This window comes from Diplotaxodon limnothrissa, linkage group LG14 (genome assembly GCF_057381915.1).
Source record: "Diplotaxodon limnothrissa isolate DT_005_m linkage group LG14, D_limnothrissa_male_GT1.1, whole genome shotgun sequence".
Taxonomy (NCBI): Eukaryota; Metazoa; Chordata; class Actinopteri; order Cichliformes; family Cichlidae; genus Diplotaxodon; species Diplotaxodon limnothrissa.
The window spans coordinates 2,286,466-2,312,294 of record NC_140609.1 but is presented as its reverse complement, the minus strand read 5'-3'; the positions used below and the strand labels follow the sequence as shown (position 1 = coordinate 2,312,294).

The 25,829-nt window shown below is 43.3% G+C and overlaps 2 protein-coding genes across 2 annotated transcripts; both read left to right on the top strand.

The window, feature by feature from the left end:
* The first annotated feature begins 3,779 nt into the window (after positions 1-3,779).
* Positions 3,780-14,850, top strand: LOC146618216 (aldehyde dehydrogenase family 3 member A2-like). Its single transcript, XM_085370056.1, has 11 exons — positions 3,780-3,876; positions 4,921-5,083; positions 6,484-6,715; positions 7,456-7,541; positions 7,630-7,838; positions 7,923-8,040; positions 8,139-8,280; positions 8,479-8,645; positions 8,732-8,831; positions 8,913-9,151; positions 14,489-14,850. The coding sequence occupies exons 2-11, from the start codon at positions 4,922-4,924 to the stop codon at positions 14,501-14,503; spliced, it is 1,470 nt and encodes a 489-aa protein (XP_085226182.1). The 5' UTR covers positions 3,780-3,876; position 4,921; the 3' UTR covers positions 14,504-14,850.
* Positions 14,851-15,163: 313 nt separating this feature from the next.
* On the top strand, positions 15,164-25,763 carry LOC146618215 (aldehyde dehydrogenase, dimeric NADP-preferring-like). Its single transcript, XM_085370330.1, has 10 exons — positions 15,164-15,210; positions 16,219-16,382; positions 16,476-16,707; positions 17,265-17,350; positions 18,211-18,419; positions 23,178-23,295; positions 23,399-23,540; positions 23,620-23,786; positions 23,876-23,975; positions 25,396-25,763. Exons 2-10 carry the CDS (start codon positions 16,227-16,229, stop codon positions 25,707-25,709), a joined length of 1,524 nt encoding a protein of 507 aa, XP_085226456.1. The 5' UTR covers positions 15,164-15,210; positions 16,219-16,226; the 3' UTR covers positions 25,710-25,763.
* The last annotated feature ends 66 nt before the right edge of the window (positions 25,764-25,829 follow it).

Genomic DNA, 25,829 nt, shown 5'->3' with positions numbered 1-25,829 from the left:
AGTGAACCTGTGTCACTGCGCTGTCTTTAATCTTAGTTCTGATTTTAAATGTACAATTTTATTTCTGTCATTTCTGTTTTTAACAAGAAAAATCAGTTTCCTAAATCGCAAAGACTGCAACGTAACAATCTCTCAGATTAATCCTTAAAAATATAACGGCTCGAACTAACACTTGGACTACTGTGCAACTGAATTTACAAATGTGACTTTTCGATCCTAAATTCAGTCATTTAATTTACATCGTTTTAAATGATTAATTAACATTTGCTGTCCTTGGAACTGGAAATTTACTTGTGAAGCTACTATGATGCATAAATAAATTTCTCCTTAGAATCTCTCTTCAAATCTGATTTTTACAAATCAAAAACTAATTTGGACCCAAATTCAAGTTTTAAAAGCTTTTTCCTGCCTGTAACTTGAACTTCTGTCACTACATCATCTTCAGGAGTTGTTCAAAACTTTTGATTTCCAAAGACTTTCTTGCTATTTTTTAAAAAGTGGTTTTGAACAATAGTTCTCCAGGTGTTCTGACTTCCTTTGGAAGTTTTTCCTGGGACACTGGCTGGTTTTTCACCATTTTTAGAGGAATGTTAAAGCCCTGACCCATGACCCAGGTGTCTTACCTGACTCAAGGGAGAAACTGGTGCAGTCGACACATAACAGACAACTCTGATAACAGAATAGAATTCAACTTTATTGTCATTGCACATGTCACAAGTACAAGGCAACGAAATGCAGTTTGCATCCATCAAATGCTTTAGCCATGATATAGATATATTACAAAATATATATTAGCAATAATATAGGGTTATATAGATATATTACAGAAATGGGTGTGTTATAGGTGCCAAGTCTGCACCAATGAGCTATTAGATGAAATCCTGCCATATTTTGACACTGTGTGCAGTGTCCTTAAAACATTTGACAAAATTGGACAAGTGGAGGACAAGAGAGGAACCGACACATCCACTATAAACAGAGCAGGCAATCAATACCTGAAAGTCATGCCATTAAGAAATAGGGTGGAAAAAATCCTGCAAAGACCTGACACAGAGATGCAGCCGGCCCTTCAGTTGAGCCCTCTAGTGTTCACTGAAGCATAATCAGAAATGGTCTGAGGTACAGGGTGATTGTGAAGGAGCCATTCTTAAGAAAGGGAACTGGTTAATGAGAATCAGTGGCAGTAGGTCTCATGAATCTAAGTATGACATTTTTGGTTCAATTTGTCATCAGTATGTATCAGGGGTGGGCAATTCCAGGCCACGAGGGCCGGTGTCCTGCAGGTTTTAGATCTCACCCTGGGTCAACACACCTGAATCACATGATTAGTTCATTACCAGGCATCTGGAGAACTTCAGGACATGCTGAGGAGGTCGTTTAAATCAGCTGTGTTGAATCAAAGACACGAGCCCTTGAAGCCTGGAGTTGGACACCCCTGCTCTAGACAACACCGCTCATCCTCCTCTGAACCAACCTATGACTGTGTAACATAGAGGGCTGTCAGTTCACATTAAGTCTAGGCCGGGGGTGTCGAACTCCAGGCCTCGAGGGCCGGTGTCCTGCAGGCTTTAGATCTCACCCTGGGTCAACACACCTGAATCAAATGATTAGTTCATTACCAGGCCTCTGGAGAACTTCAGAACATGCTGAGGAGGTCGTTTAGCCATTTAAATCAGCTGTGTTGGATTAAGGACACATCTAAAACCTGCAGGACACCGGCCCCCGAGGCCTGGAGTTCGACACATGTGGTCTAGGCAGTAACGATAGTTTAAGCCAGCAAATTTAGAAATCCACATGAGTACCTGAAAATCCTATAAAAACTCACTAATCCCACGACTCACTCATTTGCACAGCTAAATGTCGCCCTCTGGGACAAATACTCCTGTGAAATTTTTCCACAACCCGAAAAACAAACAGAATAAAACATTCCTATGGAAAAAACACCCTGCCTCTTGGTTTAACCTGATCAGGTTAGATATGAAATGACCATACCAACCATAAAGGTCAGGAAAAGCTGGGCGGCCCCCTTCCCAATCACCTGACTTCCATAGAGGCTTAGAACAAAGAAACAATGGTAAGTGTGACAAAAGGCGCAAAAAAACTTGGAAAAGTGAAACAATGTAACCTTCACAATAGCAAATGAACACATGGACAGAATATGCTTTGGTGTAAAGAGTTAATATTTATGAACAAGTTGTGAAAATATTAAGACAATCCCTTCTCTGTGGAGTGGGACAGGAAGGCCTCAGAAGGCCCAGTCCTTCTGTGGCAGTGACATCCACGAGCAGTTCTCTGAATAGTTGTTAGGCAATGTTCATTGTAAGGCTGCATTTAGGACCTCAGTCTCATTAAACTGGAAGATTGTGCTGCTACAGTGGCGTCAAATGACAGGAATGAGAAGTGTGGGATCCTCCAAAGTAGACCTCAGACATGTTTCAGGAGCAGCTGGTGCTCCTTATGTTCTCGTTTCTTTCCGCACTACTGCCATCTACTTATTCAAGATCTTTTGTGTTCTATTTTTTAAGCAAAACTTTCACTTAAATGGTTTAATTAGTTGTTTTGTTCTTTGAAAAATAAAATAAAACATTACAAAACAAATTTCACTATTTTGTCATAGGCGCTTTTCATAGAACACCGTGTTTTCTACACTTTCTACTTTATTTATGTCTCCCTGTCGACAGGGTCTGCCAGTCTTTCTGATAAGAAATTCAATACCTGTAGATCAACCTTTCCAAATCTGACCGACAAGCCTGTGAAATAGTGATGTGCGAATCATGAACGAACCGTTCAGTACTCGAGAACCACTTTACTGACTTGTGAATCATGATTCACAAGTCCAACTGACTCATTCACTGACTCGTCCCTTTTGCTGTTAGCAAACTAATTTCATTAATAGAAATATATCTAGCTTATAATTAAAATTGTGGGGGAAAACAGCCAGTTTCTTAACAGAAACGTTTCTGCTCTGAACTGGAAGAAAAACCCCCGAGTAGAAGCTCACATCAAGACAATAGTTTCTCAGCTCACAGTAGCATCGCTCTGCTAACATGCTAACAACACATTTGAGTTACTCACCCCTTCCTTTCCTGAGCTGAATCATAGCATGAACGAATCACTCAGGACTCACTCACCCCCTCCCTCCTGGATCACAGCTTCTTCTTCTTCTTCTTGGTTGGCAACCAATGTTAAGGCGCATTACCGCCCCCTGGCTCACAGCTCAGTGGACAGTCAAATGAGAAAATATATATTTGACACATCTGAGGAAAATACTAATAAAATAAAATAAAATAAAAATAAAATAAACGTTCCCTTTAGAAATCGTAATTTCTTTTGCTCTTTTTTGCTCTATAAAAATAGTTGTTTTTCTTTTTCAATCATCTTAGGAGTAGGATTTACATGAAAAGAGACACAAATTAAGTTTGAGTGAAAATGTACATTTTTTTGCACTCTCTGGTCAACTGACTCAGTGACTCAAATGACTCACAAAATTCGATTCATCTTGGTGAGTGACTCATTAAAACTCGATTCAGTAAAAAGAATCGATTTTACCATCACTACTGTGAAATGTCCCGGGTAAGATAGCGCCGCCATTGCGTGCAACAGGTCCGCAGCCTTAACATGAAATTTCCCCTTGTGGGACTAATAAAGGTATCTTATCTTATCTTATCTTGAATCTTCTTACCTTTAAAAGCAGCCTGTTGTTGTGGTGGTAGGCGGTGCTTAGTTAGACGTCTCTTGTGCTGATTGGTGTTTTCCTTGATTGTCATGCATACCGTCCATTTGCTGCCGTCGTCATTCCTGGGCTTGTTTTAACAGATTGTGTCCAGTTGGAGGTTAATACTGGAACCAGCTGGAGTGGAATAGGGACTTTTTAAGGTAAAACTTACTTGCTTTAGCCGGTCTTCAGATGTTCACAAGTTATTAACGCTGCTTAGCCGCTAACATGTTAGCTACACATAAACACTGTTTTAGCAGCCAGGCTAATCCGAGCTGGAGCTCCACCAACAATTTGTGCACCGTGGAGTTTTATGCAGTACTGAATACATTCTTGGATCACAATGGCTCTCAAACACTGATTATACAGCTAACGCTCAGGGAAAGCTGCTCATAGCGAACAAGGTTATATAACCTTTCATCGTTATTAGCAGTAATGATAGCATCATGTTCATTCCCAGTACCGTACACTTCACGCTTTGCTTTAGGGCAGGGGTGCTCACACTTTTTCTGCATGTGAGCTACTTATAAAATGACCAAGTCAAAATGATCTACCCACTACAAAAATCCAAAACATATACTTATTTATAAATATATTGAGGATTCTTTATATCTACAATGTATATACATGCATAACCGCAATATCCAATATTTCACAACACAATTAACTATGTAAATTTTTTGTCATTACCTGAGTTTACTCTGATGACTTGCACTGAATTGAATCAGCCAGGGATGCATAGTCCGGACAGTAGCTGCTGACGGCCAGGTTTAAGAGAAAAAACCGAGAGCTAAAAATTGGAGTTAACTCGCTGACTAGCTTGTCAGTTTTACTACACTTCGCGCCGCTGTTTGCGCATGCGCAGCGACCTAAGCGTCAGAAAAAAATCTGATGTCATCTGACTGGCTTCCCTGTATCAATCAAGTGACGGGATGGATGATAGGCTGGCATCTATTTTTTTAATGCCATGCGATCTACCAATACTACCTTTGCGATCGACTGGTCGATCGCGATCGACGTATTGAGCACCCCTGCTTTAGGGTGTTGTTGACGTTTCACATGTGACAAATGTCAGAAACGTGGGCGTTTAGGCTACGGTCTCTATAAGGTTATCTTCAGTGCTTATCTTCGGGGAAAACGTAGCCTTTCGTTAGCAGACAGAGAGAGTCGAGTATAATACTGACGTGCTGTAGCTTTCTGTGAAGGATGTCCCGACAACAACTGGCCGTGCAGCGGGCCAGGAAGTCCTTCCAGACGGGAAAAACCAAACCTCTGGAAAGCAGGATCCACCAGCTGAGGAACCTGCTCCGCTTCGTTACAGAGAGACGGAAGGACATAGCAGAGGCTGTCAAGAAGGACCTCAGCAAGGTGACAGTATCACTGTTAACAGCACATGGTACATTAGCGTCGTCTGTAAACCTGTGAATGAACACCATCAGTTATTCTTATTATTAACGGCTTATAAATATTTAAAGCATGTGAGCACAGTCTTGGACAACACCAAACACCTCAGGTACAGCTCTCACCTGCTCTCCCACCCTTTCTCTCTCAGATGCTTGTACAGACAAGTGAACCCAACAATATACAGTCCAGTGTACAGTGGGACGAAATATTGTCCTCCTGGATCAAAGGTGCAAACTGTAGAGATAAAAATGATAAAAATCCAACTATACAGAAACAAGATAAACTAAGAATAAGTACAGCAATATTGTACTTGAATAGAAATAGAATAGGAATAGAAAAGCATGAGAATAAATAAAGACAATACACAGACGGAGTCAAACAGTGCAATACAGAATAGTGCAAGTACTGGAAGGGAGTGTTATTTAGTCCACGAAGTGTGTGGAGAAGAGTCCAATGTGGAGGAGGGCAGCACCCCTATAGTAATCAGCCCTTTACCAGATGTGTGGGTCTAAATCATTGATACTGCTGCGTACATGGACAGCTAGAGATTCAGTCCTGACGTCTTTGACGTTAGCTTCAAGTCTGTTGCCTGGGGCGCAGTTGCTACATTGTAATATAAAGTCTCTGAGGATGAGTCCATGCAGTTTAAAGAATGACACATGGACATCCACATAGACCCTTGCACCTGACCTGAGCAGACTGGCAGATGCTCAGAGTAATCAGGGGCTAATGGTGAGCCGAGGATACGCCAGCTGGCTGATTAACTAGGCCCACTTTAGTAGCCCACTAGGAGTGCTGTGGAGCATGTTGAGAGCACCTTTCTTACTCATGGTTCTGATTATGACACAAAAATTAACATGAAACAACAATAAGTAACCTAACCTTAGTAGGGCCACGATCATGACACATTAATTTGTGTTACAGAAACATTATAGAAGTAAAAAGTATAAAATATTTACAAGAAGAGAGAGAGAGGGGTGGCTGTGACAGTGTGACATGTAAGTTCCCTGTGGAGAAAATGAAACATGTGGCTGGAAAGTGTTAATACTAAAACAAATGTTCTGGCAGGACCCGTTCTTGTATACTTAGTATACGTCTGTATGTTCACAGCAGTTTAGACACCAGATAAGTTCTCAAGCAAGTGTCATATTAAAAGAAATCAAAGGGACATGCTCTCATTTTCTTCACGGCAATAATCTGACTGCTATTTCTTACTTTGTGTGCCTGAAGCTCTACTTTCTATGGAAATGATGTCACTATTTGTGTTGGTGTCATATTGAATATTGTGGAGACCAGCTGCAGATCATCCAGGAAGCAGTTTGGTTTGCAAACTGTCCAACACTGGATTTTGCCCCTGCTTTCAGAGTGAACATGGGACGGAGCTATTTGAGACACTGGGAGTGGAGGGTGAGATCAAGCTCGCTATCGAGAAGCTAGCCGAGTGGGCAGCTCCTCGGCCAGTGGAGAAGAGCCTCCTCACTGTATCGGATGAGGTCTTCGTGCATCCCGAGCCCCTTGGAGTGGTCCTCATCATTGGTGCTTGGAACTATCCCTGGGCTGTCACCCTGCAGCCGCTGGTCGGAGCTATTGCTGCCGGTACCATATATACCCATGTGTATTTATTTACCAGTATTCTTTTAGGTGCATAGTCTATAGCACATGTGCAACCTTTGTTGGCATATCAAAACCTCCTTTTGCACAAATTCTAGTGCACTGACACTTTGCACATTATCACAGAGAGCAGGGTAGGCAAATCAGCCTTAGAGATATTAATCACAAAGGAAGGACTGTTTAAAGTGAACCTATTGTCCTTTTCTTACTTATACTGTTACAGTGTTGTATACTACTAGTAATCATGGCCCAAGATCAGTTCGTGCACAGGTAATCCTTGTGAACCACATGCTCAGTCTCCACACACTCGGTTTCTGTTTTTCCACTCCAGGCTCTGTACAGTAGCCCTATGTGCTCCTGTCAGACACAAAGCCTTGGCTTGGAGCGCAGAAGCTCGATCCACCTCGGCTTAAAAGAAGGTGAAAAGGAGCTTAACCTGTTTTAGAAGATGAGCTAGAAATGAGTATGATGGATCCCCTTTTAAGGGATAGTTCAGCATTTTTAGAATAGATTTAAATACCTTCATGCTAAGCCTTAATTAAAAAGAAATGGGGGAAGGACTCTGCTGCTGTTGTAGACTGGAATCAATGATTCACTGTCCAACTTTAACCAGTAAAGTGTGAGAAATAAAACCAGTTGTCCTGCGAATGAATACTGCATCTTCTGCTCAGTCGGTTCTTAAAGCGTGCCGTCATCCATGCCACTGTGTCTGTTCGGTCTCTCAGGTAATGCAGCTGTAATAAAACCATCTGAGGTCTGCTGTCACTCTGCTAAGGTCATGGAGGAGCTCCTCCCTCGGTATCTGGACAAGGTGAGGCTCCTTCGCTGTTGGATTACCTTTCTCGTACATGTAGTGTAAGCATGCTAGGAGTTCCAGTGACTTGACGCCCTTTCCACAGGACCTGTACCCGGTAGTGACCGGTGGAGTGCCAGAAACCCAGGAGCTGCTCAGGCAGAGATTTGACCACATTTTCTACACGGGCAGCAGCACAGTAGGCAAACTGGTGATGGAAGCTGCGGCTCGCAACCTCACCCCAGTCACCCTGGAGCTGGGAGGGAAGAGCCCCTGCTACATCGACAAGAACTGTGACATCACTGTTGCGTGCCGGTCGGTCATCTCTGTAGAACAAAGGAGAAACTTTAAAAAACACAGCTGAGTTTCCAAACATCAAGTGTTTTCTTTTTCCCACAGTCGCATCACGTGGGGAAAGTTTGTCAACTGTGGACAGACGTGTATCGCTCCGGACTACGTCCTGTGTGAACCCTCCATCCAGAGCAGAGTACAGGAGGAGATCAAGAACTGCATCAAGGTTGGTTTGCACTATATAAAGAAATGAGTGGTGGCTGAAGACTTTTGCACTTTAATGCTTCTTTTATTCTTAAATGATCTTCCTTTGACACAATGCAGGAGTTTTACACAGATGATCCAAAGACTTTTGAGGACTACGGACGAATCATCAACAAGCGGCATTTTAAGAGAATCATGGCTCTCATGGAGGGCAGCACAGTTGTTGTTGGTGGAGACTCTGATGAATCCCAGTGCTATATAGGTATGTATGTAAGTGGTATGATGGAGCCAGCTGGTATCCCTCAAAATGTTGTTTTAAGCCAACTGGTTGTAAAGTGGAACCATCTTTGTATTTTGTGTTTCTCTAATGTCATGCACATGATGGTTAAAGCCTCTGTTCCAAAGCTCTGTATGTGCGGTGTATTGGTCATTGCCCTCTGACCCTGTCGTCTGTGTGCAGCTCCCACTGTGCTGAAGAACGTTACAGGCGAATCCAAAGTGATGAAGGAGGAGATCTTCGGGCCACTGCTGCCCATCATCACAGTGAGTGGTGTGGATGAGGCCATCCAGTTTATTAACGAGAGAGAGAAGCCGCTGGTCATCTATGTCTTCTCCAATGAGAACAAGGTACAGCGCATCACCTGCAGACGTCATTTCCTGTTATTTAGATCTCTTTAAATCTCCTCCCTTCACTCCTCCTGTGTGATCCACAGCTGATCAAAAGAGTAATAGCTGAGACATCCAGTGGAGCTCTGCTGGCTAATGACTGTCTGGTTCACTTCACTGTCAGCTCGCTGCCCTTTGGAGGAGTTGGTGAGTGGATGCCTGTCAAACCCTCCATCAGACTTACTGGTTTTTCATCTTGATGCTGACTTGTTCTTTTTCCGTTCTAAGGTCACAGTGGTATGGGATGCTACCACGGTCGCTACGGCTTTGACCAGCTGAGCCACATGCGCAGCTGCCTAATCAAACAGCTGAAGATGGAAGGAGTCAACAGCATGCGTTACCCCCCACACACTGCCAAGAAACTGGGCTGGGCTCGGTTCTTTCTGCTCAAGCAGATCAATTTGGGCAGGCTGCGTCGCATGATGCTGCTGGCTATGTTTGTGGGCGTGGCATCGTTTGTGGTGCAGGTAAAGAAGCTCTGCCTAACCTCATAAAACTGCTCCTATTAGCCAGTATTCCAATGTTAATGTTTGTGTGCTGTTAGCTATCTTGCACGCTGTGTGGTCAATGGTAACTTTATTGTCTCCATTGGGAAACTGATTTGCAGTCTGTCCATACAGAGAGACAAAAACAAACAACACACACACAAAGCCCAGAGAAAACAGCCCAAATTATCATCAAAAAAAGTGCAATGTACAATGGCAACAACCCTTATGGTTTAGTATTATATGTTATGTGAGCTAGCATCAACCAAAACAACGATGAGACCTACTCAAAGGTCTCTCGGACTACTATGTCACGTCTTCTACAACAATATGTACAAGCCTAATTCCAAAAAGCTGTAAATGTCCATCTACATGCGTAAGAAAGCAAATGCAATGATTAGCAAATGTCATGAACCCACATTTTATTTACAATAGGACAAAAAACACATCCAGTGTTTAAATCGAGAAAGTGTAGCAAAAAGGGTCATTTTGAGTTTGATCGCAGCATCAAATTTTGTTTCAAAACTAGAAGTAAAAGTGATGCAAAAAACATCTAGAGAAACATTTTGCAACTAATAGGTTCATTGAAAAAAAGCATATTAGTGAGGCAACTTTCACTTTTGATCTCCGTCATAATAATATCAAAACATTCTCAAGAAATCTCTGTGCACACGGGACAATGCTCAAAATCAGGGTGACACGTCAACAACCTTCAGGGCCTCTGCATTAAAATCAGGCATCATTCTATCGTGGTACTTACTTCATGGCTAAGGATCAGTTTCTAATCATTGCCAGTGAACACTGTTTATCGTTCCAGCCACATATGCAGGTTAAAGTGATTCAGTGCCTTTGCACCACCAGGAATTTACAATATATCAGGTATTTAAAGCAACAAATACTCCCATTCAAATGGCGGGTTTTTCAGGGAATATTTTAACATGGCAGAATAACATGAGTATCAGTAAAGTTAAATTTGACGTGAAGCAACCGATACAAGCTGCATAGCTAAGCTACAGCTAGCTGTCTAACTGTCCCTGTGATGGCTATTCATAGATCCTTGCTTTGCTTGTTACGTGATGGCTAAAATCAGTAGTTTAAAATTAAAGTGTCATATTTAATTTTTAATATCTTTAAACAGTGTTTAGTATTGGCCAGAGTTCTGTTTAGCTGGAGTTTTGCCAAGGTGTTGTCACAACCGGTTTGTGCCAAACCAAATGTCTTAGATGGGGCCCCTCTAACCACGTTATAAATACGCTGGTAATGTTACATTTAAATGGTCCAACGGCAACAACAACAATTAAAAAAACAAATGTGTTGATTAGGGATGGGAAGATGGGAAGACTTGGTTCCAGTAGTTCATCCTTATGTGCATGATGCACATTCAATTCAGTTCAATCAGTTTTATTTATACAGCTCCAAATCACAACAACAGTCGCCTCAAGGTGCTTTATATTGTGAGGTAGACCCTACAATAATGCATACAGAGAAAAACCCAACAATCATATGACCCCCTATGAGCAGCACTTTGACGACAATGGGAAGGAAAAACTCCCTTTTAACAGTATGTCTGTGAAGGTTCTCAGTCATCCAGGTCATCGTAGTCAAAGGAGCTTGCAAAGAAAAGCGTCTGGACTTCTTTAAGTTGCTTGAAGATGTTTCACCTCTCATCAGAGAAGCTTCTTCAGTTCTAAGGTCAAATGGTGGAGAGTCCCAGATATAAACCTAGTGGGAGTGACCCCCCACAGAGGGACAAAAGGACCCCCTGATGATCCTCTAATCGCCTGAGCCAAGGTGTGAAACTGGGTGTGGGTCCCAATCAGCCAGAGTTTCGGGTGTGTTCATTGTGAAACCTGGCCCCACCTTATCATGCGAATTCCTGAGGTCAGATGGCCCAGGATGTGAGTGGGCGTTAAGGCGTCTGGGAAGGGATCTCAAAACTGGATTATAGATGGCAGAGAGTTGGTGTCGTAAACCCCCGCCTCTGTTCAAAGATGGTCGCTCACAGTGGACATAGATGCTTCTTTCACTCCTCTTTCAAACCATCTGTCCTCTCTGTCCAAAATGTGAACATTGGCATCCTCGAAAGAGTGTCCTTTATCCTTAAGATGCAGATGGACTGCTGAGTCTTGTCCTGTGGAGGTGGCTCTTCTGTGTTGTGCCATGCGCTTGTGAAGTGGCTGTTTGGTCTCTCCAATGTAGAGGTCTGGGCATTCCTCGCTGCACTGTACAGCATACACCACATTGTTAAGTCTGTGTTTTGGCGTTTTGTCTTTCGGGTGAACCAGTTTGTGTCTGAGCGTGTTGCTGGGTCTGAAATGCACCGGGATGTCATGCTTGGAGAAAACTCTCCTGAGTTTCTCTGATACACCGGCTACATAGGGGATGACAATGTTGTTGCGTCTGTCCTTCTTATCCTCCCTCGCTGGTGTCTGGTCTTCTTTTCTGTGCCTCTTTGCTGACTTTTACACCAACTCTCTGCCATCTATAATCCAGTTTTGAGATCCCTTTCCAGACGCCTTAACGCCCACTCACATCCTGGGCCATCTGACCTCAGGAATTCGCATGATAAGGTGGGGCCAGGTTTCACAATGAACACACCCGAAACTCTGGCTGATTGGGACCCACACCCAGTTTCACACCTTGGCTCAGGCGATTAGAGGATCATCAGGGGGTCCTTTTGTCCCTCTGTGGGGGGAAACTCCCACTAGGTTTATATCTGGGACTCTCCACCATTTGACCTTAGAACTGAAGAAGCTTCTCGGATGAGAGGTGAAACGTCTTCAAGTAACTTAAAGAAGTCCTTGTTCTTGTGACATTACCAATAAGTTTGATGTGTCACATGACCCTCTTCCTATTGAAAAAACAAAAGTTGTATCCAAGATGGCCGACTTCTAAATGGCCACCATGGTCACCGCCCATCTTGAGGAGTTTGCCCCCTCACATATACTAATGTGCCACACAGTGTTGCCAACTCCTCAGTAAGGAAAGTCGCTATTGGCCGTCTTAAAAGTCGCTAGAAGTCGCTAAATGACGTCTAATGTAATTGTAACCTACGTTGTTGGAGAGAAAAATAACATCGTGGAAGAGACATAAAGTGAGCTAAAAACATCCTAAATGCATTTAGAATTTATTTAGAACTACAAATTAAATTTCTTTTAGCAATTATTGTTGTTGGTTTTTTTTGGTTTTTTTTTAATGTCACAATCCCAACCCTGCTCCTTTACCCGGGCTTGGACCGGCAAAAGTGGACCGGCAATAGGCACTCTGGTGGAGTTACTGTGTGTGTGTGTGTGTGTGTGTGTGTGTGTGTGTGTGTTTATAAGTAGTTTTAAACCTTGTGACCCGCAAAACAACATAAGAGTAAAAGCAGAACTGACTGCGTTACAGTCAGTGCGGGAGCAGCGGCTTCGCTCATGCGTGATTCATTTACAGTTTGGACGCACAGGTGATAGGTTTGTAGCATAAACCTATTCGCTGGAACGTTAAGGACAATTTAATTACACAGCAAAGCAAGACACGAGTAGGCAAAGTTCTTGTGGGCTTCACAGGTAATTGACAAACCTTCTGGAGGAAACCTGGTCTTGTTGGGTTTCTCTGTAATATTGTAGGGTCTACATTACAACATAAAGCGTCTTGAGGTGACTGTTGTTGTGATTTGGTCCTGTATAAGTAAAACTGAATTCCACTGAATTGAAAACAAACGAAAGAAGACATGGACTGGTTCTTATATAGAGCTTTTCTACTCTTCTGAGCACTCAAAGCGCTTTACACAACTTTTGCATTCACCCATTCACACAAGCACATTGTTCTAAGTGCTTTCTAAGTAGCATTCACACACATCCATACTCCAATGGATGCATCGGAGAGCAATTTGGGGTTAATATCTTGCCCAAGGATATTTGGCATGCAGACTCGGGGAAGCCAGGACTCAAACCACCAACCTTCCGATCAGTAGATGACCTGCTCTACCACCTGTGCTACAGCCACCCTACAGAAATGTGATGCTTGTGGAAGTGAAGTGTGTGTCCCCATATATAAGCCTAGACCAGGAACATTTTGTTATTTAGTGTTATATTTAATCATGAGTGATGTAGGGAGATCAAGTGTCATCTACTGTCATTGCAAACTGTGCACATGTAACCAAGTGACCAAACAATCTTGTATTAGAAGAGTATCTGGATGTCTCTGCTGTGATGCTGCTCTCATGTCCACATGTTGTCATCATCTTTTAGACATCCTGAAAGATTTCTCTCAAAATTAGATTGCTGTTATTCACAAAGTGATAAATTCAGTGGTAATATTTAACTCACTCTGTTTTTCCATAGATTAAAGTACTCTAAAGTATTTTTAAAGTGGTCTTGAGCAGAAATTCAGGCTTTCTGAAGGTCTCTCAGCATTTTTCACTCATTTTTGTTCCAGTCCTTGTACCTGATAGTTTTAAGCCACGTACCAGCGACCTATGAATCATTCAAGTGTATAAAAGGCACCGAAGTCAAGGAATCAAACAGTATTGTCTACATATAACTGATGGCTTATCAAAGAACCAATATTACATGATATCTTTAGGACCACATTTGTTCCTGTTACTTTAGTTGAGTCTACAAAGATAACGCAGTTTTAAAGGCATAAAATAGTATTTTTGCACCAGGAAGGTAATCCCCAGAAGGGCTTCCAGCCAAAAAACAACTGGTGTATTTCAGCTTGGTGAGTAACGTGTCCTGTAAACAAAAAAAGAAAAGATAAAGTGTGTCTGAAAGTCATGATCTTAATAAATTGGAATAAATCCAGTGGTTCCAGTGGACGGAGGTTGTAAAGTCATTCTTAAGGTAAATGAGGAGAAAAGGCTGAGGTGATGCAAATTACACAAGAGCAGGACTGAAAATCAGGTCGTCTGCGCGCCAGTGTCACATGTTCTTCTACTTTTGCACAGTAATATTTTGCACAGCACTGCAGACATATGTCATCCCCTTCTAGGGCATTATTTGTGTGGTTACAACTTTGTAAATAATTGCGTTTTCCCGAATGAATCTCGGTACTCGTGCCCCCCATACACCCACCGTCCACAGGCTTGTACACTGGACACAACAATAGCTTTGTCTCTTGGACACAATGTGTGGTGTTGTGCAGGAGATCTAACCACATACCGGTAATGCCTGCTCGTCTACCCTCCCTTTAATTACCCAGCATGCTTCACTCCCCATGGCTAAATAGCCTCCTTTGTTTTAGTCCACCCCACTGCCTTTGTGGACATCCACACATGCTCATGTGAACAGTTAAAACTGTCCCACTGCTGACAGCTTTGTCATCTGTTGTTTGCAGAGGTTCCTGCGATGAAGCTCAGCAGGTAGACGGCGCTGTGCCGGCGCTGAGGCGATCCCGGGACAGCCACACGGACTAATCACAGCAATGCAGATGTTTCACGCTCCATGATATTTCACTGATATTTGTTTTTCTTCTGTTATTGTTGCATCTCCTTTCTGTTACACGTTTAGCTACACTTTGAGTTTAATTCTTCAGTATTCACTCTGGTAGATACTGAAAATACAAACCTGTCTGTGATGCTGTGATTCTTTTAAGAATAAAAACAAAATCACTGTTAACTCCTGCTTTAGAGGTAAGCCAGCAAGATGCCAGCTCTCCGTGTTAATGTCTGTTCTGCCTGCTGTTGAACATCAATAAAAAGTTCATAGTCAGAGATTTGCTGAAATTGCTCTTTCTGTTTCTTTGCACACCACTTGTCTGTGGTATATCATTAACATCACCTCAAGGCTGTAATAGAATGCCTGACTGAATGACCGCTATTAAGATGAGCCAAGCTGAAGTGGGGTGTGCACATGCGCACGACGCTATCGGTCTCAGTGAACTCGGACACGGTAACCAATCTACCCCGGTAAACTGATCCCAGAGCAGCGTGACCGATGAACACAGGACAATGCTGGGTGAGGGCGCTGGGTGAGGGAGGGATCCCGCAGCGCGTCCGTGAGATCACACGAGTGACGGACTGCAGCTTATATCCGAGGAACAATTGCACCTGAGCTTCGGTAAGTTTCAGACTTTGACAGTGGGCGCCATGGTGAATTATCGGTGATCAATAACGCGATTGATTAATTGTAAAATGACGAGCTGTGCGGCATTTAGCGGACAGAATCAGTTTTCTGTAGTGATGTGAGCTGTTCGTCCGGTCCGCGAACACCAGCGGAGCGCTTCATTTTTATTTACTCATCTTTCAGGGAGTTTGCGTCAGTCAGCAAGCAACATACAGCCAGGTATTTTTCTCAGCGTGCAACAATTAAGACTTTATCACAGCACAGTTATTATCAGCTATGCAAACATGTGACAGTCTCAATAAAACACATCCATCATACAGGATACATGTTCTATTTGACTTCGTTTTGTCACGTACGTGTATTTTTAAATTTAGTGTGTCTATTTCTTCTAAAGTTCTTTATTTTAGGGAACTAAAGTATATTTTACGTTTCTTATTCCACTTTGTCACTGACATTATGTCAGTTATGACTGTAAGGCATGAAGTGTTCACTGCGTTTCGATGCCGGACACACTAACAGACTGCAAAGTGTCCACAGTAGTAACACGTGGGGCTGAAAATCTTGCCTGTTTTACGTGGATAAACTTCAGTTCATTTTCTCAGACGTGTCAGTTGTTTATCAAATCATTTGTTGTGTGTGTGTGTGTGTGTGTGTGTGTGTGTGTGTGTGTGTGCGTGTGTGTGTGTGTGTGTGTGTGTGTGTGTGTGTGTGGTGTCTCTTGCTTGTGCGCCTCGAGGCTGCTTTTTATTACTTTGCTGTCTGTCTGTAAAGCCTTTGATAAGATTAAACTCTGTAACCTACAGTCGTCTGTTTTGCTCTTCAAATTGCTGAGAGTAAAACATTAGTTCGGCAGAGCGCACATGCTCACTCTAAGGTAAGCTAGGAGGGCAGACAGGCTTTCCTGGTGACAGCAGAAATGTTTGCAACACCTCTGCTAGAACGACAGCTTATCTGTGAACATTTGAGAGTCCTGTGGACAAACGCTTTTCTGTTCTCATGCAGGTGTGTGTATGGAGAGGCAGGCAGTGCAGCGGGCCAGGGAGGCCTTCCTGAGCGGCAGGACTCGACCTCTAGAGTTCAGACTGCAGCAGCTCCACGCCCTGCAGAGGATGATCGCTGAGAAAGAGACGGAGATAGCCACTGCTCTCAAACAGGACATCAACAGAGTTAGCAGACACGAGAGACTAAGAATAAGATGTGAAATACAATGTGTATATCGGGGCTCGTTTGCTTGCTTAACTGTGTTGGGTTTCCTGCAGAGTCAGTATGACACACCACTCCTGGAGCTGATTGGAATCGAGAACGAGATTAAGCTGGCTATTGAGAAGCTTGGAGAGTGGGCTGCTCCGCGACCGGCAGAAAAGAACCTCCTCACGATATCAGATGAGGTTTATATCCAGCCAGAGCCGCTGGGAGTCGTACTCATCATCGGGGCCTGGAACTACCCCTGGGGCCTTACTCTCATGCCACTTGTTGGCGCCATTGCTGCAGGTAGGGAGACACTCTCTCCACACCTGCGACAGTCACGTACCCCTGATAACAGCAGTCTGAGATGGCTTTGAGAAGGCACGGCCGCAACCCGGTGTCACAGTCACTGTGCTGTTTTCAGTTGTGTGCAGCTGGATTCTGTCATGTTAGACTTTATCAAACCCAAAATGTATTTTGTATTTCTAACAGATCTAACAAGGCAATCACCCACAGTGGGAATGTTTTACTCTACATAACATCCTCTTCTTTTAAATGTAGGTAAAAAAGTCAGCTGAGCTCCATGAAATACAGAAACAATCGATGTAACTGATAAACTGGTCCTAGTCAGAGTCCCAGCTGATCAGCTTGTCTCGGTACCAGACATGTCAGCTGACGGCTCAGAAACGCAGTCTTTGCTCCCTGTCGTTCAACTTTTGCAAAACCGATTCAAAAAATAAAATACTAATGGAAACAGAGTGCATCTGACTGCCTCTCTCTCTGCATTCTCAGCCTCCTACACGCCGGCTTTGCGTCACACGGTGATCTCATCCCGTTCATGGAAAACTGTTCTCTCTTTGCAGGGAACGCAGCTGTGGTGAAGCCATCGGAGCTCAGCGAGTGCTCGTCGCTGCTGCTCCGGGCTTTGCTGCCTCGCTATCTGGACAAGGTCTGAACACCAGGTCTATTGTTCATGCATTAAAGCCTTGAGCCATCATACTACAGTGCTTCAGACATTTAGACCCCAATGACACACAGGATTCAACGTTTGTTGCCATTTCGCTGAATATGCTGCTACAAAACAGGAATTTTTGCACATTAAATGTTTCAGATGATCAAAAAACAAAGTTCAATAGACAAAAATAACCAAAGCAATTACAAAATGCAGTTTTTAAATGATGATTTCATTTATTAAGGAAAAAAGCTCTGCAAACCTGCCCTGCCCTGTGGGAAAGGGTAACTTCGTCCTAAACCTAATAAACCTAATTCCAGTCAAGCGTTTGTGAGGTTCTACTGTTTCATGTCAGCCACGCTGGAGGGTTTTTGAGCACAAACAGTCATCCTGTTGAATCGTGAACTCTGACCTTAGCTGAGGAAAGTAGTCGTTCTGTAGATGCTGTTGTGGGTTCGTGGGTGTCCTCCTGGATGAGTTGCTGATGCAGACGCACAGATGTCAGTGATTTTGTTTCTAATCTGTTTCTTCAGATCATGGTGTGATGTGTTGCTTTTAGCCTACTTTACTTTGTGACTCGAGTTCTGTTTAAGTGATTTATTGATTCTTCAGGTCTGATAATCAGACATGAGTGTGCGAGCCTTTTCCACTTAATATATAATTTAAAACTGCATTTATTTGGTTTATCACTCTCTAATATTAGAATTTGTTTAATCTGAAACATGTAAGTGTGACCCCCCCTCCCCAGTAGAGATTTTCCCATCACTATATGTTTGGAAACATGACCTATATTACAGTCAGTTACTCTGTGCTTAATGTAAATAACTTATATATCAGTAAATGTGTTTGTTTTGCAGGATCTGTACCCAGTGGTGACAGGTAGTGTGTCAGAGACCCAGGAACTGCTGAGGCTCAGGTTTGACCACATCGTGTTCACGGGCAGCAGCACAGTGGCCAAACTGGTGATGGAAGCTGCAGCTCGTCACCTCACCCCGGTGACCCTGGAGCTGGGAGGGAAGAGCCCCTGCTACATCGACAAGAACTGCAACATCAGGGTCGCCTGCCGGTAATCCACATTTAGCCAAACGAAGTGAATTACAGCTGCTGACACGGGAATTTAAAAGTCTGATAATCAAAGCGGGCACAGAGGCGCTGACTGTGTCTGCAGGTACATATCAGGGTGACTGAAGCTCAGCGCAATAATAGCAGAACTTACAACCTTCTCCAAGCCCCAACAACGTACATTAATACTTCTGTATGTTTCAGTGGATGCTGGTATAGCACATGCACTTTTTAAATCACAACTCAGTAACTATCACTGAAACAGCCACTGTGACCTGGATACAACAAGAAACATGAAAACTCTTGAAAGCTGAATACAGTGGGGCAAAAAAGTATTTAGTCAGCCACCGATTGTGCAAGTTCCCCCACTTAAAATGATGACAGAGGTCAGTAATTTGCACCAGAGGTACACTTCAACTGTGAGAGACAGAATGTGAAAAAAAAAATCCATGAATTCACATGGTAGGATTTGTAAAGAATTTATTCGTAAATCAGGGTGGAAAATAAGTATTTGGTCACCTCAAACAAGGAAAATCTCTGGCTCTCACAGACCTGTAACGTCTTCTGTAAGAAGCTTTTCTGTCCCCCACTCGTTACCTGTATGAATGGCACCTGTGTGAGCTCATCATCTGTATAAAAGACACCTGTCCACAGCCTCAAACAGTCAGACTCCAAACTCCGCCATGGCCAAGACCAAAGAGCTTTCGAAGGACACCAGGAAAAGTATTGTAGACCTGCACCAGACTGGGAAGAGTGAATCTACAATAGGCAAGCAGCTTGGTGTGAAAAAATCAACTGTGGGAGCAATCATCAGAAAATGGAAGACATACAAGACCACTGATAATCTCCCTCGATCTGGGGCTCCACGCAAGATCTCATCCCGTGGGGTCAAAATGATCATGAGAACGGTGAGCAAAGATCCCAGAACCACACGGGGGGACCTGGTGAATGACCTGCAGAGAGCTGGGACCAAAGTAACAAAGGTCACCATCAGTAACACACTACAACGGCAGGGAATCAAATCCCGCAGTGCCAGACGTGTTCCGCTGCTGAAGCCAGTGCATGTCCAGGCCCGTCTGAAGTTTGCCAGAGAGCACATGGATGATACAGCAGAGGATTGGGAGAATGTCATGTGGTCAGATGAAACCAAAGTAGAACTTTTTGGTATAAACTCAACTCGTCGTGTTTGGAGGAAGAAGAATACTGAGTTGCATCCCAAGAACACCATACCTACTGTGAAGCATGGGGGTGGAAACATCATGCTATGGGGCTGTTTTTCTGCCAAGGGGACAGGACGACTGATCCGTGTTAAGGACAGAATGAATGGGGCCATGTATCGTGAGATTTTGAGCCAAAACCTCCTTCCATCAGTGAGAACTTTGAAGATGAAACGAGGCTGGGTCTTCCAACATGACAATGATCCAAAACACACCGCCCGGGCAACAAAGGAGTGGCTCCGTAAGAAGCATTTGAAAGTCCTGGAGTGGCCTAGCCAGTCTCCAGACCTCAACCCCATAGAAAATCTGTGGCGGGAGTTGAAAGTCCGTGTTGCTCGGCGACAGCCCCAAAACATCACTGCTCTCGAGAAGATCTGCATGGAGGAATGGGCCAAAATACCAGCTACTGTGTGTGCAAACCTGGTAAAGACCTATAGTAAACGTTTGACCTCTGTTATTGCCAACAAAGGTTATGTTACAAAGTATTGAGTTTGTTGGGTCTAAACTCAGACCCCGCTGTATCCAGGACTTATTCCCATGAAAGAAAAACAAGGCAACAGTGTTCGATCGATTTCTTGCGCAAGGGAGGCCTCTCATCTGTGACCAGCACGTCGAAATGACCACACTGGTGGCCTCCTCTCGCCGCCTTTTTATTGACAAACTTCAAACAATAGTTTACAAAACACCTCCCCTTGCAACCCCCTTTGGTTACATAGACAAGGACTGTATGTAAATGTGTGTGTGTGTGTGTGTGTGTGTGTGTGTGTTTGTTTGTTTGTTCCTGCTGATCAAAGGGTCATAAAACCTAAAAGCAGGAACAACATCCTTGGTCATAAAGAGGGTAGTCTCCCCCACACCCAATGTATGGTTTACCATAGATAACACAGTCAAACCATACAAAGGGTGGAAAGTTCTACCAAACATCAAACAGACCTTCAAAAGGATGTTCCTGTGATAAAACACTTCAACCTTGCACCCAGAACCTCGAGAATCTGGGGATGGGAGGAAAGAAAGAATTCCTTTCACAGAGTTAAAAACAATAGACAAATGGTAAATATAAAAATGACAAATGTTTAACTATTTACTCTAACAGAGTTGTATTTTTGTTATTGACCAAATACTTATTTTCCACCCTGATTTACGAATAAATTCTTTACAAATCCTACCATGTGGATTCATGGATTTATTTTTTCACATTCTGTCTCTCACAGTTGAAGTGTACCTCTGGTGCAAATTACTGACCTCTGTCATCATTTTAAGTGGGGGAACTTGCACAATCGGTGGCTGACTAAATACTTTTTTGCCCCACTGTATATTAAAATGTTGGTTAAGAAATTCCTGAGTATAAAAATTCACATGGACATTTTGACTAACGTGACAAACATTGTTTGGTTTCAGTTCATAAATGTTAGGCCTTGATGTTTTATTGAGTAAATGAACTTAAACATACATTTGGTTTGGTTGCAGTTAAACAGAGCTTAGTTTGAGTCCTTTTCCTGTGCTTCAATTACAAGGACTCAAAAAGCTGGAAAATACAGGTCCTTAAACGCAGCACACTTTGACCCACTCTTCTGGAACTCCTGGGACTGAATTAAACTCCAACTCTGTCATTTAGTTAAATATGTCAAGCCTACTGTACAAAAAACAACAAACTCTTTATTGTAAGGACCGAAATAGAAAAGATCAAACTCACAGAAATGTCATGAACCATTCGATGTTACCAGAATCTGTTACATTCCCCTAAAAGGGTCCAGGAAAAGTAACAAAAGTGTGCGGGTCAGAAAAAGGAGACAGGGCGGCAAAAGGGGTTAAATTCGAGAGTTTTATTAAAGTTTCTACTAATAACTCAACTAACAGAGACGGACAAGCCGCTAGTGATGGTCCGCTTGAAGCTGACGCTCCGGTGCGTGCGTCAAAAAAATCAACACACTGCTTCAGAAGCTCTGCGTTGAAGCTTGATTCGTTTGGCCAGAGTCACGTGATCGGTGACGTCCGAAGCTTCAGTTAGAGCCTAACTGCTTCGGTGTCTGATTCAATGGTTTAAAAGGAAGTGAATCATTCGTGGGATTTGTGGAGTGTTTTGATGGTGACAGCGAACCACTGATCATTCCACTGAGAGATTTGGAGCCAGCGAGGAATAAAGGAGGTTCTGTTGTGTGGGAGAATTTTGAGTTGATTTTTGTCGATCGGGTGGGTTTTCCAGCTTTGTGTTCTGGCCGTTTGCTTTTTGTTTTGTGCGTGTTTATTATATCTGAAAACGGGAAAAAGGTAAAATGTCAAAAATCTGCTTCCATAATATAAATATCATTAAATAACTTTAGAAAAACTTCCACTTGACTCTTTACATGTAATGTTGTAAAAATATATATTTTATTGTTTAATTAATCTGAAAATGTTAGTCTGCCAAATGTGCAGCAATTGAATTTCTTTATTCTCTTTATCTGATCGTTTGTGGGGCCCAGGTAGACTGTATAACTGCATCTCTACCAGTTTCTCTGCACTCCAGCCTCCTCTGTGCCATGTGAAGGGATTTTCCTTAAGGCAGGAGAAATTATCTCCACAAAAAGGAACAGGTTCGGCCATCGCACACTAGAACAAATTCTCTTCTTAAATAAAAATGAGAAAGGGTTACCTTAAATGCATCATGTTTTTAATTTGCAAGTTCATAAGCATTTTCCTTTTCCATTTCACAATCAAATACCCCCAGGTCAAAAATATGTCTGGGAAATTTCCCTAATATAATATTATTTATAAATACACCCGTCTAGCGATTAATTGCATACCTGCATGGAGGCAGGACCTCAGAGCAGAAGCATACTCCATAATGTGTTGTACATTATTATATGTATATTATATGTAACGTGGTATTTTTCAATTATTGTATTTACCAACATCAAGAAGTCACAAGCAAAGAAAGACCACACCATGGTGCATATTTAAACAAGAAGAGTTTACTGGTCAAAACTATTTATTAAACAAATAAAACACATTTTTTAACCACCAAACAATACGCATTCAAAGCAACACGACGGCGGCCCAATATCAGACAGAACTCCACTCTGTAGAGTGAGCAGTCATAATGAAGCAGTTGGTTTTATTTTGTGGATTCAAGCTGCTCTTTGTATTTTTGGCCACCAGATGTCACCAGAGAGGACTGTGTTGAAAAGCTTCGAGTAATGAACCGTTTTTCAATACAAGCTTCAGAAAGCTTCATTTGGCCATCACTACAAGCCGCTATCACCATTTAAATACCTTTAATTGCTGATGTGAGTCAGCTGTACAAAAGAAAAAGGCGGCACCTAAGGCAGGAGAGACGGTAGGACCCGCCCACACAGGTAACTTCAGGAGGAGGCCCTGCTGGGGCCGCAACAAATCTTTTCTCAGTTAAAAGGAAGTAAATGTCAAAGCAAGAAAAAGGTGTTTTTTTCCTTGTTTTTTTATTTTGGGGGGGATAGCTACACTCTCAATAAAATGAATAAAGGTCCTCTAAGAATGAACCAAAACACGAATATTGTAAAGTTGTTCTCCACCTGGTTTGTTTGCAGTCGTATCACGTGGGGGAAGTTCATCAACTGTGGGCAGACATGCATCGCTCCAGACTACATTCTGTGTGAGCCGTGCATCCAGGGCCGAGTGGTGGAGTGCATCCGACAAACGCTTCTGGTAAAGCACCCAATAACCAAAGAGAATCACTGCGACATCGCTCATACAGGTGGAGCTGCACGGTGTGAAACCTTACTGAGACTACCTCTCTGCTCCATTCCAGGAGTTTTATGGTGCCGATCCAAAATGCTCACCTGACTACGGGCGAATTGTCAACCAGCGTCACTTCAACAGAATCATGGGGCTGATGGAGGGCTACACTCCTGTGGTGGGTGGACAGAGTGATTCCTCACAGCGCTACATTGGTAATGAAAATGCAGATTGAATCATGCGATGCAGATCCATCTGTGCTCTGTTTGATAAATGTTGATGTTGCACTGAAAGCCCCAACGGTGCTGAAGGACGTGCCGCCCCACTCCAGGCTGATGCAGGAGGAGATCTTCGGCCCCGTGCTGCCCATAGTTACAGTGAGTGACATGGACAATGCCATCACCTTCATCAACGAGAGAGAGAAGCCCCTGGCTCTGTACATCTTCTGCTCTGACAAGAAGGTGAGAAGGAACCATCTTTAAGTAGCTTTTAACGTTAGCAGCGTCCCTCGTGCTCGTCTTACAACGATTTCTTCTCACGTTTCTCACAGGCAATAAAAAAAATGATTGCGGAGACGACGAGCGGTGGCGTGACGGTCAACGACGTCATGATGCACTATACGCTCAACTCCCTCCCGTTCGGTGGCGTAGGTAGGAAGACTTCAAAGTGTGGCTTTGAAGTGGGAAAGCTTCACAAAATGTGACAACTTTAGACAAAAAAACACAACATCAGATGAAACAGTGTCAGCTAAACCATGATGTCAGATGACAGACAAAACTACAAACAATCAAAGATGGATGCAGCTAAACATTGTTTTTAAAAAGAAAGGGAGGCAGAGAAGCGGGTCCGAGTGTGATACCGCTTGCTCATTGGCTAACTTGTTGGTTACTGGACATGCCACGGACAGCCCTCCTATTCTTTGCGCTGTGTGTGTGTGTGTGTGTGTGTGTGTGTGTGTGTGTGTGTGTGTGTGTGTGTGTGTGTGTGTGTGTGTGTGTGTGTGTGTGTCCTGTCGCCTCCAGGAGCTCAGCTGCCACCCATTCATTCAGCAGTGAGTCAAGCTTGTGAAGAGCTGCTCAGTCAGTGAGCGGGCCAGCACTGAGTCGTGAACTTTTACTGTGTCAAGTCACATTTGTGTTACCTTTAAGCTACTAGTGAGTAGCTGTTATCTGCTGGCAGCAGAAGTGAACCTTTAACTTTAACCCATCTCCGTCTCCTTTCTCGGGATATTTGTGGGTGTTTTTCTTTGAGTCGAGTCCTTTTTAATAAAACTTGCTCCGTTTGGCGTTTTTCTGTGTGTGCTGTGGAGCAGTGAGCAAACATTCATCGACAGCTCCTGCAGATTTGAGAAAACTGTTCCACACATTTATTGGAACTACAGCTGATTCTGAGCTGATGCCTGTTGTGCTTAGTGAGCAAGACTTTCTTCATGAAGCCTGAATAAGAATACATTCAGGAGCTGAGATTACAAACAGTTAAAAGTGTTATATGAAGCAAATTATACTGGACAAGATTGAGATCAAATTTGAGTTCTGGAGAACACTGCCTATTTCGGTAATAGCATCTATCTTCATGTATCTTACTGAAACCTGGACTTCCCATGTGTAAGCTTGCCCTCCAACATTAAATGTGTTATTATTCAGCATCTCTGGCTGGAGGAGACGGCTGTGCTTGCAAGCTGGCTGGACATGTAGAGAGGACTGTCTGTCTGTCTGTCTCCGGGCTGTGTTGTAGTCTCCCTCATTTGAGTTAAAAAATGACCCTACAATCACAAACTGACCCACTGTGCAAATCTGTGGGCGAGCAATAAAACTATTCAAGCTAAGTGTTACATCATTCACACTACTAACATCAGCCAGTTCACCTTTTAAACCTTCAGTGATGTATGGGGACACATACACAATATTGGGGATCTTTACATCAGGAGCACATTTGCACTGTGATCACTGATGCAAGAAAAAGTCACTCTCACCCTGTTACAGTCCATGTGTGAGCACATACTGACAGCACAAATCACAAATGAAGCGCTCCTTTTAGAAGACACGACTGACTTGTGTGTCACCCCTCCAGGTCAGAGTGGTATGGGACGCTACCATGGCAAACACACCTTTGAGCAGCTGAGCCACCACAGGGCATGCATGGTCCGGTCACTGGGCATGGAGAGCGTTAACTTGGCCAGGTACCCTCCTCAGAACCGCCAGCGGGCACGCAGGGCTCGGATGGCCCTCACGTCGCCGCTGATTGACATGTCCAAGAGGACCCTGGTGTGGGCCATTCTTGCCACCATCATCGGCCTCGGTCTCCTCATCGCCCTGCTGGTCATCCTGCTCATTGCAGCGGGCCTCAACTGCACCTGCTGGTACTGGAGAGGCTTCTATAACTAGACACACTGTGACCTCGCTATGGAAGATCCTTCCAAAGAAACAAAAGTGCTTTTCACAGATGTTCATGATCAGATGAATCTTGTTTTATTGTTTCATAAAGATGAATAAAACAGTAACCTT

Coding starts and splice junctions, on each gene's coding strand:
- LOC146618216 (XM_085370056.1), top strand. CDS start 4,922: ATGTCCCGACAACAACTGGCCGTGCAGCGGGCCAGGAAGTCCTTCCAG. Junction 8,041..8,138: donor AGATCAAGAACTGCATCAAG/GTTGGTTTGCAC, acceptor GACACAATGCAG/GAGTTTTACACAGATGATCC. Junction 8,832..8,912: donor GCTGCCCTTTGGAGGAGTTG/GTGAGTGGATGC, acceptor TTCCGTTCTAAG/GTCACAGTGGTATGGGATGC.
- LOC146618215 (XM_085370330.1), top strand. CDS start 16,227: ATGGAGAGGCAGGCAGTGCAGCGGGCCAGGGAGGCCTTCCTGAGCGGC. Junction 23,296..23,398: donor GCATCCGACAAACGCTTCTG/GTAAAGCACCCA, acceptor GCTCCATTCCAG/GAGTTTTATGGTGCCGATCC. Junction 23,541..23,619: donor TTCCTCACAGCGCTACATTG/GTAATGAAAATG, acceptor TTGCACTGAAAG/CCCCAACGGTGCTGAAGGAC.